The 12,273-nt window shown below is 37.7% G+C and overlaps 1 protein-coding gene across 7 annotated transcripts in view; it reads left to right on the top strand.

The window, feature by feature from the left end:
- The window catches only part of edil3a (EGF-like repeats and discoidin I-like domains 3a), a 332,424-nt gene that overhangs the window by 184,820 nt on the left and 135,331 nt on the right, over nucleotides 1–12,273 (top strand). For all 7 annotated transcript variants that reach the window (XM_022667538.2, XM_022667540.2, XM_022667537.2 and 4 more), the window contains exon 5: nucleotides 10,925–11,038. In XM_022667538.2, the coding sequence (XP_022523259.1) occupies nucleotides 10,925–11,038 (114 nt within the window). The remainder of the gene's footprint in view (nucleotides 1–10,924; nucleotides 11,039–12,273) is intronic.

Below are 12,273 nucleotides of genomic sequence, written 5' to 3'. Positions count from 1 at the left end.
ACTCACATGATTTCATATTTATTGAGGAGCAAATTAGGGAGTGTAGGAAAAATACCAGACTAAAATGAATAATGAATAAATATTTTTTAAAATGTGATCTTGTGTCAAACCAACAGTAAAATACAAAGATACAGTATGTATACATATCGTCACTGTCCGATTGAAAAACACTCATCTCAAAAGCAAAAACAGCAAATTTACAGGAAAGAAAAAAAACCTTGTAAACTTTCAGTGGAAGTCAATGTAAAAAGAGTTTATTTCAGATCATTTTGAAGATTTTCTATTGGTCTGTTCATCAAGAAATTTTGGCACACTGTAAGGGAAAGTTTGTCTTTTCAAATTATGTAGTAAACTAAAAATCGACAAAAATGGAGATAAGTGTTTTTCATAAGAAAGCGAAGATATACAATTTTTGGACTAGTTGCCAACTATTGAGTGTAGAAAAAGAGAAACAAATGGGAAAACAACAGAAAAGTCTAAGGGACAGTTTGTCTGTTCCTGTGCAACAGAGGAAATTCTTGGTCTTGCTTTACTAGGGTCAGTCCTGATGAGTGCCAGTGTCATCATAACGTTTTTGAAGGTCTTTGCAGTGACTGCTCTTGAGGATACTTTCAAAAGTCTGAACATTGTTTTGGATTGACTGACCTTCATTTATTAAAGTAATTTACTTAGTTCTTTACTTAGTTAAGTAGTTATTTCCATAATTTAGGTTAGAACATTACTCAAATAGATCTATTCACTGTATACCTGTAACTCTACTCCTCTACTCCTCTTCAAAACAACTGATGCTCTCAAACACATTAAGAGGCAAGAAATTCAAGTAATTAACTCTTAACAAGTTCAGCACAGCTGTTAACTAAAAGCCTTAATTCCAGGTGCAAAACTGTCATCTAAGCAAGAGGTGCTACTTTAAAGAGTCTAAAATATAAAACATTCTGTTTTTTAAACACTTTTTTCTGATGTTTTTCTTCATTTCTTTTTGGATGACTTCAGTCTTAATCTACAATGCAGATAATTTTTTTAAATAATGAAAAAACACAGAATTTAAGGTGTGTCCTAACTTTTGACTGGTTACTTATGTAGGTACAGAACACAACCTATAAAGCTATAAATATTAAATGGGCTTAACTGGTACTGATACTGAATCCAATGCTCTTCTTCCATCCTCTTCCTCGTCCTACAGGAACACATCTGATCAAAGGCAAAGAATAAACTTTTTTTTAAAGCTTAACTTTGCACTGATTTTTTTTATACAAAATGGTTTGTGCTCATTTGCATGAATTTGCAATCATGAGAACTTGTCAGGAAGATATAGTTAGTGTGAATAGATGGAAATTGGAGATTAAAATACAAAGAAAAGAGAGTCTCACAGAACAGGAAATAATTAGAGCTGCATTGAATCGAGAGGAAATCAGGCCCGGGTTGCCGTTCCGTCCCATTCTGTCGACACAGCAGTGCAGTATTTCATTCCTACGTACAATTTCACTCTCTTGTAGCATCTCATTCATGGCAGTGTGCAGTCAGAGGCTTCTACTGTACTCGGGTGTTCATGGGTAATCTTTCGTTAATGGTGATATAGCAATCTTTTACTCTTTGACTCTCTGACTCCCTGTAATAACTGGGGAAAATCACACTACTGTTTTTTTATGGATCAGCTTTTTATGGATCGAGAGCTTTGGTGGCAACCAGTGCTTTCTTCAGTTAATTTAATTGAAGAGCATTTTCATTTAATAGATAATATGTAATACTTAGCAATTTAATATGAATTTGTGAAATTATAATTATAAAGAAAAAGAAGTACACTCTTGTAAATGTGGAATGAAGGGCTGTGGGATTGTAGGATTGTTCATGAGTTCTTTAGTAAAGGCTACATAGTGGTTATGCATAGGGATGCACCAAAAATAAAGGATTTTATTCATTTTTTCCACTTTTTAGCATTGAATATGTTGTCAATGCTGTCATCCTCAGCAAGCACCAATTTTATGCAGAATTTTGACTACCCTTTGAGTACCTTGTGAGAATCATACACCACTTTGCATGACTCTTATTGTTCTTTATGAATAGTTTAGTAATTAAAAAAGTTATTACAAAACTACAATTCAGATTTTTTAATTTTTATATATGTATATATATATATATATATATATATATATATATATATATATATATATATCTCAGCAGACAAACCAAACAAAGCACATTACGTTCAGCTTCCTCAATGTTTCTATTCAAATATATATTTTTTTTTTCTAGCACTGCTATTAAAGGTAGCTTTCTACCTCATAGTGCTATTCTAATCATCTATTTTCCTCAGCAGTGCTATTTTAGTTGCAAATTACCTCAGAAAGTCAACAAGTGAGTGAAATTTATACAGAGAAAGGCAGACAGTCTTTTGGTAAACAAAAGAACATGCTAAAGTTAAGGTAGCTCAGCGAGTCTTGGATCTTTCAGAAGGAAAACAGCTAGTTTGTGAAAGGCTACTAAACTCTACCTCTTCACAACTTTATAACTGATGACTGATGCTCTCAAACACATTACGAGGCAAGAAATTCAAGTAATTAACTCTTGACAAGTTCAGCACAGCTGTTAACCGAAAGCTGTGATTCCAGGTGACTCTACCTCATAAAGCTGACTAAGAAAAACAAGCCAAGATGTGCAAAAATGTCATTTAAGAAAAAATATAATACATAATTACTTTAGATAAATATTTAACACTTTTTTAAAAAGTTTTTTTCTTTACAGTTTGGATGACTTTAGTATTAATCTACAATGCAGTCCAAACTTTTGACTGGTACTGTATGTAGGTGCAGAACACACCCACACTTACACACACACACACACTAAAGAAAATTAAGAAAAACAGCTAGTTTGTGGGTTTGAGGGTACTAAACTCATACTAAGCGTGGTAAGTGATCCTGAACACCGTTGTTTGCGTAGAGTGGAAAAATGAACTTAAACCTGCCGTTTGTTGACCCTTTGCTGACTACATGCTTGTCAGCTCTCTAAAATTGCGATGACAAAAAGATTTCCGTGTTATCAGACTTCCTGTAAATGCGATACAATTCTTAAGTCACTGTTTTTTCGAGCCAAAAGGCACAGTATTCTGAATATGACCCAGTGCTGGAAGACGTCTACGGCATCTGTGCTGTCAAATGTGTTTGATTGTCTGCTCTCGAACAACAGGCAGATTCATGGCGGAGGATGACAAACATTAATGCTCATTTGGAATTTTCAAGAGGCTAATGGCTTAATGATGATTTGCTCTTGCTGGAGTCGGTAATGCGACTCTCGAGTCTTCGTTCGTCAGGTTAATGATCGCTAATGAGAGCAGTAGGACTCGCTCGCTCGAATTAATTAAAACATAATCCCTTTTGATTGTCACAATCTCCTGCCATCAAGATTGCGTCCTTCTGACAAGTGCCTGTTTGTCCGTTTCCAGACTAAATAGCATGTTTGTGGCTCGGAGAGAAGAACGTTCGTGGCAGTTTTTTTTTTTTTTTTTTTTTTTTTTTCATGTTAATGGGCACAGTCAAATGCACAGCATAATTACAGTTTGAAGGATGGTACTTTAAATCAGCCACTGGGTCTGTAAAAGCCAATTTGCCAGCTAGAACCTGCTGAGTGTTCTTGAACCCTCCTGGAGGGGTGTGGGCACTCTAATTCACTACGCTGTAATGCTCAGGTATTCTTCAACAGCGTGATTATGTGTGTGTGTAAGTGAGTGAATGTGACTCGAAATGCATTACACTGCGTGAAGCAAGGTATTAGTGAGGGAATCTGGCTAGAAAAGCTGAGTTTTTTTTTTCTGTTTGTGTGGTTATAGATGGAGATGATGGGCAATTATTGATATTTTCCTACAGTTGGCTGATGCATGGCAAACTGCATGATTTAGAAAAGCATGTAAAATCTGGTTTGGTGGATAAATTATTGATTCTGGATGGACTTAGCTTAAAATTACAAGAGGACCAAAAATGATTTCATAATATCATGGCAATTTCACAGTACAGCACAGGCCAAAAGTTTGGACATAGCTTCTCATTCAATGTGTTTTCTTTATTTTCATGACTTTTTACATTGTAGATTCTCACTGAAGGCATCAAAACTATGAATGAACACGTGTGGAGTTATGTACTTAACAAAAAATGATCTGGCCTCCACAGTCACAGATGGTTTGTGGTGAGCTGGACCACAGAGTGATGAAGGCAAAGGGGCCAACAAGTGCTAAACACCTCTGGGAACTCCTTCCTTCAAGACTGTTGGAAAACCATTTCAGGTGACCACCTCTTTGAGAAGCTCATTGAGAGAATGATGCCAAGAGTGTGCAAAGTAGTTATCAGAGCAAAGGGTGGTTATTTTTGAAGAAACTAGAATATAAAACATGTTTTCAGTTATTTCACCTTCTTTTTTTGTTAAGTACATAAAACTCCACATGTGTTCATTCATAGTTTTGATGCCTTCAGTGAGAATCTACAATGTAAATAGTCATGGAAATAAAGAAAACCCATTGTAAAAGAGAAGGTGTGTCCAAACTTTTGCCCTGTACTCTATATAGCAAAATGTTTGCTATTTTTTGTTTCTGCAACATTTTGTTGTCAATTATTTATTGAATCCCTGATGGATTCCCACTTCATGCTAACTGTCAGGATTTCCGCTATTAACACTGAATTTATCAATTGACAACGATTATCAAATAAGGTCTTGCCAACATGCGCCACAGATAGATTCTCCAACAAACACAAAATTACCATAGCATCTGTTTTATTTTAATGCGAAAAAAGCTTCAGTGCTGAATGAATAGTGTTTAATTAACACTACTCCAGTACGTTCACTCACATGGGTCCAAATCCAGATGGGCCCAAATAAACACCATTAGTTCACTCAACACCGTGGATTAAGCTGTGAAGGAGGTGAAAATGGAAAAAGGCGCAACTTATTTTCCCATATATAATCAGAACTTTACGGCGCTTAATATTTAAAAGTTGAATATTGGCTAAGAGCTGTTGTGCATTACCCTGCAGCCTACTGTGCAGAAAAGCACAAGTCCAAATGCAGCCTAAACTAATAAAAATGTGAGGGACTGAACTGCACTCTTCTACTTTATGCATTGTACCGCTATTGAAAGCAGGAGAGTTCAGTAATAACACATAATGAAAAATGAAATATGGGGAAGTTGATGAATGGATCTTGGTGTGGGGGGAAAAAAGGAGCTAGGCCAAAAATAAGCCTCCTGTTGCAAAAGTGTAACAATGCACTACAGCCACTGGCAAAACTGGAAAAAGGCCACTGACAGCTGGAAAATTAGTTGTGGCATAGCGTTTGAAGCAGTATGTGGACGAGCATCGTCCTGCTGAAATAGAGCACGGAAGTGTGTGTTCAGAAAGGGACGGGCCACGGCCTGCAGGAGCTCATTAATAGAATGTTGGCTTGTCAAAATGTCCGTAATAAAAAACTAAAGAGATTTTAAGATGAAATTGCACACAACAATCATTAGTAATTGCCATTATTAGTAATTTTGCATTTTTAAATGACCAAAAAATATTATTTTACTGTTATTTCTGTTGTCTGAGCCTAACCAGGCATCAGGGTAACACTTTACAAAGAAATGTCACAAATAATAATGCCCAAAATCTCTACTACACTATTATTAGCAACCTTACTGATCACCTGTTCTTCAAAAAATAGCCAGCTTGCCTGTTTCCATGGCTGCAGTGTACTGTTTGCACGCTGTTCTCTATTATTTGGCTATACATATCAACCCTGACTGTGGAAATGGGACTGGGGGAATGGTGGTGAAGGCAGATTTGGAAGCTTCAATGGACACAGATTAGAGTGACGTAGTACCACACAGTTCTAGTAGGAAAATACTAGTTGCAGCTCTGCTGAGAAGAGCTGTCAATGCTTAAATTCAACAAGTTTGAATAATATCTGATGATAAACCCTGATTATTTTATGAGTTAGTACAGAAAATATAATTCTTAATGGTTCCTTCTCCTCCATATACGATTTTAAACTAGACCTGAACCAAAGACATAATTCCCAAAGCCATAATCAATTCTTATATAAACACACACCAGCAGCCCCTGAGCCAGCGCTTTATGAGGGAGGCTGATTGACAGACATTATTCTCTCAGACTCCAGCACCGCTGTGAACATGCTAAGACTAGCGACAGAGCTAGCTTTGATAATGCTGTTAACACTGGGAAACTACATTATGGGTCACACCTCTGCAGACTAGAATTCCCACAAAGCCATCCATCATCTGTAGTTGCTAGTCACCGCTGGTGAATAGATTTAATGTATGTGGATGTTTCTGCATTTAATGCTATTATATAAGCTTTCGTTACACGCGGGCGTTTATTACATGCTTTAAACACAATGTCACGTAGGACAACCGTTATGATCAGACAAAAAGTGATTCATTTTTATATTACCCAGTGCTTCAGTGCAGTCAGGCTGCTGCTCTGTGTGTGTAGTGGTGTGTGGTTCTATTCGTTTTTCTTTTTCAATTAATTGAACTATAAAGGACTCTTTCTAGTGGTTTAGCCCTCATACCCTCCTTTTGTTAGCCCCTTTAAAATTTTAAATGGCTCTTATTTCACCTTAACACCCTCCTCCCCTTCCCATATTCTAAATGTTTTGCTATGTTTTCCCCCTTTTATACCCCTGAGTGATTCTTGCTACTCTCGACATCAGTATTAAACAGTATTAAAGTCCCTATCTCTGCTGTATATTATAACGCACTGACCTTGGCCGTGATGTTAAGAGTCCGAGTCAAGACCAAGACTTTTAGCAGTTGAGTCAGGACTAAGACAAGGTCGAGACTACAACAATTGCTCTGTTGTTGTTGTTGTAAAATATAACATTAAATAATTAGTGCAGTCGAAGCTAACGCATTAACGCATGCTAACCCAAACCTTAACCCAAACGTTAAATCTAACCCTATCCGTAAGCCTAACTTTAACCATGAAGCAACCCTAAAACCCAGACTTAACCTGAACCATAACCAAAACATTAAATCTAACCCTAAACGTAACCATGAATCAACCTTAAAACCCAGCTCTTACCGGAACCTTAACCTAAACATTAAATCTAACCCTAGACGTAACCATGAATCAATCCTAAAACCCAGTCCTTACCCAAACCTTAACCTAAACCTAACTCTAAATCAACCCTAAAACCAAGCCCTAACCCAAACCTTAACCTAAATATTATATCTAACCCCAAGCCTAACCCTAACCCTATGTTTCAAAGCATAGTACTATGTGCAAGGGAGACCACACCTCCAGACCTTAGGTTAAGGTTTGGGGGTAGGGCTGGGTTTTAGGATTGATTCATGGTTACGGTTATGGTTAGAGTTAGATGTAAGGTTTAGGTTAAGGTTTGAGGGTTAGGGCTGGGTTTTAGGGTTGATTCATGGTTAGGGTTAGGGTTAGAGTTAGATTTAAGGTTTAGGTTAAGGTTTGTGTTAGGGCTGGGTTTTAGGGTTGATACATGATTAGGGTAAGGTTTAGATTTAAGTTTTAGGTTAAGGTTAGGGTAAGAGCTAGGATTTAGGGATGGTTCATGGTTCGAGTTAGGTATAGGGTTACATTCAATACTTTTAACTTTAGAGTTCAGGTAAATAGTAGGGTTCATTTAATAGAAATTCAGTTGAATGTAAGTGGAATGTTAGTTGAGCTTGAATGAGGCATCTATAATGGACTACCCAAATAAAATTATACCTTTTAATTTGAGTTGAATTTGTCATTTTTGTGAATTTGTCATGTAAGGGCAACTTAGCAAGTAAAGGAAGTAATAAAGTTTTCTTTACTTTGCTCACTAAAGGTAATCACACTAAACGGACTATATGAATCTTGGTCCTGAATTTCAGGTGTGAAAAAAATGCCTTTAACTGTTTCTAATGCAAAACGTGAGAAAAATATGTTTTTCCGTATGCACCCTTTAACTCATCCACTTGTGCAACGCGTGTATCATTATGCCGACGCCTACTGCACACTGCGCGTCTTATGCCTAATCCCCAGGCAATAAACACTTCTTCATTACGGCTCAGCATATCCGTGGGCGGCTCCGTCAGACGGGTTGTGATTGTTTCTCCCTCTGAAAGCGGCCGTCCGTCTCCTTTCAGCCTAATCAAAGGGGAATAAAGCCAGAGGTGTGCTTTTTGATCGGGCTAATTTGTGCCAGAGATTAGCAAAGCGCCGTGGTGGCCTAGCGCAGGCCGGAATACCAATAGGGCCATCTGTGCGGATCGTGCTTTAGATAAAGGAGCACGACAGCGTCGGTCTGGCTGCTCTTTTCCTCTTATTCATTCCATTTTCTCCCATATCCTTTTCCCCTTGATCGCTTTATTGGAGACCACGTGCTGATCTATCTGCCTTTCACTCGGGTACCACTTATTTTAATCTCTCTCTCTCTCTCTCTCTTTTATGAGCTCACTGAAGTGGGTGGGTAGCTCCTCACTCTTCACTCGCCCAGTGTCTCTCGCCCATTGTCTCTCTCGCCCAGCGTCTCTCGCCTCATGTCTCTCAGCAACGATGATGAAGCGAAAAAAGCGAGAGTTCGCCACCTCAAGCCTGTTTCTTATCTAACCCATGCTGAACATGCTGAGGCGCTCAGGATGATTCATTCCAATATCAAAATTTTATGAGCTTATGACATCTGCCACAGTGCCAGAGCCCGCGAGTATTGATGAAATGATGGATTCCCATCTCCTACATCCATACTCCAGCTTCTACATAAAGGATAGATGCTGTGGTTTATTGTTTTTGGACATTTTTGATGTGATGATTTTGTCATCACTACATTTGATATTGACTGCTAAAGTTCAACAAGAGATAGACAAAACAGCTAAAAAAAGGTAAATCATTTTTACAGCATGAGAAAGTTTCTATTTGACATCAAGTGAATTTAAACTGTATGAACCATAGACTGTGTATAGCTGGACAGAGCATCGTCTCTCAAAAGTGAAGCCACCACAGGTCGGGCGCCCCCTGCTGTTCGGTTTCAGAAAGCTGTGTAACCCCACCCATCCCCATAGGCTTCAATGGCAAAACAGACAACTTTCAATCACGTTTGTTTTTCCAATATACTGTAATTCTACCTCCATTATTTAAATGCATCAGCTAGTGTAACCTCTGCTTATATTGTAAAATTTTTATATCCCCACAGAATTCTTTTTTAAAAACGTTATTCAGCTCTATTCAAAAAAGGTGTGGTTATTGTAAAAGGGCTGGTTATGGGCGGGACCAATAACAGACCGTCAGCTTCGCTCCGCTCCGCTCTACAGCCTGTGACCTCGAGGCAGCCCTCAGGGGCGGAGTTATTTAAATGAGTAGGCTGTCTCTCCACAGTCTTTCTCCCTCCTCTGGTCTCTACTGCGCAGACTCAGGTTTCAGGATCGCCAACATGGTGGAAGATTTTGGCTTCATTTTCACTGAACGAATGGGAACGGCGACACGACGTCCATCTTTTTTTTACAGTATCTGGTATGAACAAAATTAGAAATATTTAAAGAATAATATAGTTGGGAGACAGTTAGGAAACATTTTGTTTTGCTACAGTGATGACTGAGGTACAATTAAGATAAAAAGAGGCGTAGCAGCAAATTCTGGGCCCTGTACACTCTAAATGTCAGTGGGTCCCTATCCATGCCAGTGGGGCCATGGGTAGTCAGGTCCACTTTTCCCCCCACTACCACGTCCATAAAGATAAAGTTGTAGTGTGAAACCAATGAAACCAAATTAAAAGCATTTTTTTATACCTGCACTTTCAATTTGAATACATCGGGCCTGGTCCTCTCCTCAGGGACCCCCAGATAAACTTCAGCTATGAGGTGAAGGTGAAATAAATGTATTACTAGAATAGCACTGCTGAGGGAAATATATGACACAAAACTGCACTGATGAGGTAGCCAGCTAACCTAGTTAGCTCAATTTGTGAAAAGAATTTAGAATGCTAAAAACTCATTATTAGAGTAGTTTGTTAAAAAAAAAAAAGAACTTTTGTTTGATTTTGTTTGGTTTATGCTAAAAACTGAAACATTTGAGTGCTGAAAAGTGCTGACATATGTAATATGCAATTTCTTTTTTTGCTTTTTTGTGTATTTTTTATTCAGTATATTAAACATTTATGTAAATCAACAAACATACTTCAAAAAACATTCACTTTTTTGACAGGTGATGTACTGTATATTTAATAATAGATTAAATTACTAATGGTTGGCTTTGGTTTAATAATGTGTATCAGTGCGGTTTGACAGAGTCTGCAGTGTCAGTTAACACCTGCAGAATCTGAAATAGCTCTAAACTCTTCTTTATATGCTTTAAAATCTTTTTATACTGACCTCTCTGTCCACCTTACTGACCCTGTGGTCCTCAGCAGGTGTGAGATGTTGCGCTTTGTCCTCTTTCTTTTACTTTCTACTTGACCTTCGCGTATCTACAGCACCTGCGTGCTCCTGATATGCATGAGCTTTTTTACAGCTTACCACCCTTTAAAGTTTTTACTAACATTCCAGTACTTTTGTGTGGATTTGTGAAAAAAAAAAACATTTAATTTTGCATTTTTCTGTTCAATGAAAGTTTAATGTATCAACAAACATGATTTTCCTTATCTTTGGTTGTTTTATTGAAATGATCTCACTTTCGCATGTTTCTTGCGCGACTCATTCATCAGTAAGCCAAGCTATCGCTCTCCTCATCAATAGCCGCACACTTTTGCTGGTCTATTGTCTTAATTAAATTTGATGAAGTAGTTTACCTCTTCCATCTGGGGAGATGTAAATATCAAATAACAAACAGGCTAAGCTCAATAAAAGCTCCCCACCGATGCATTTAAATGAGAGAGATGGGCTGCTAATTGCCTCTATGCCCGATTCAAAGCAATAATCGAGCTTTGTGTGTGTGTGTGTCTTTTTTTTTTGCAGATGTTAATGAATGTGAAAGGGACCCATGTAAAAATGGAGGGATATGCACAGATCTGGTGGCTAACTACTCCTGCGAATGCCCTGGAGAGTACATGGGAAGAAACTGCCAGTATAGTAAGTATAAATGTGTGCTTTACTAACTTTACTAACTTTACTTTGTTTAATTTTGCATATGTGTTTGTTAACAGTGTATCAGTGATATAGTTTAGCCTAACAGTGTCTGGTCTGAGATACCAGATACATTGTGCATGGCTAATCTGAACCTGATTAGCTTAAAGTATTGGGTTTATACTCAATAACTGACACTAACATGGTTAGCAACAGTAGCTAGCATGTAGCATCTCTATTCCAATTGTGTTTAGGGCAATAGAGAGTCAAATTCAGAGTCAAGACCAATCAGAATCTCTTCTTTAGCTTGGGTGGAGCAATAGAAAGTCAAATTCAGAGGAAAAAAACTGTTAGTTAACCAAACCAAACCAGTTAAATCCACTTTAAAGTGGCAGTCTGTATTTCTAAACTGAAAGCAGAAGCATTTCTGAGTGAAGAAGGGACAAAAATATTGTTTTCAATGTTACCAGTGTGCTGGAACCACCCTCCCTGCTAAGCCTTATACTGTATATATATATTTTCTAAAAAACTGGGGGATCAGGTTGCTTTTGGCAGCAGTTCTTTTGGCCACGCCACACATCTTTGCGTAATTATGTCACACGTACAGCCTCTGAAAGAGAATCCGGGTCAGTTTTACTGAAAGCGAGCAGCTGGTTGAGCAATGGAGACTTCAGAAGGGGAAACTCAGAACTCAGTAAATTATTCACTCATAGTAAAACCAAAGAAACTAAGGAGTGAAGCAAGCTCTGAAGCCATATAGCTATAAAGATAATAATAATAATAATATAATATATATACTATATACCCTAAACTACATAAGATATTTACACTGACACAACTGACAACCGTATATAACCTTATAAAACTCTATTATATACTCTGAAGTGCGCTCTCTCTCTCTCTGACTGAGCATAACCTGGAATTGGATTCATTGACTCTGAAAGGAGACCGCATCACACCCGCCCTGTTTAAAAATGATTTTTCCACATGCTCTGTGCAGTTACCCATTCTCACCAGAGAGGGCGCTCAATCCTCCAGATCTCTAAAATTTACTGACGTCAGCTTTACAATTTACTGAGAACTATTTCAAGAAGGAGCAGGACTTCTCCCGATCCCTGAAATCCAGGTTGCTTATGATTAAGGGTAAAAACTACAAAATAATTTTTTTTAATAGATTTTTTTATTTATTTATTTTTTTTACGAAAGAAAGATAATGCAGGGTTCCATTTACCTTGGATGTA

This window comes from Astyanax mexicanus, chromosome 22 (assembly GCF_023375975.1).
Source record: "Astyanax mexicanus isolate ESR-SI-001 chromosome 22, AstMex3_surface, whole genome shotgun sequence".
Taxonomy (NCBI): domain Eukaryota; kingdom Metazoa; phylum Chordata; class Actinopteri; order Characiformes; family Acestrorhamphidae; genus Astyanax; species Astyanax mexicanus.
This window is presented reverse-complemented; position numbering and strand designations above follow the sequence as displayed.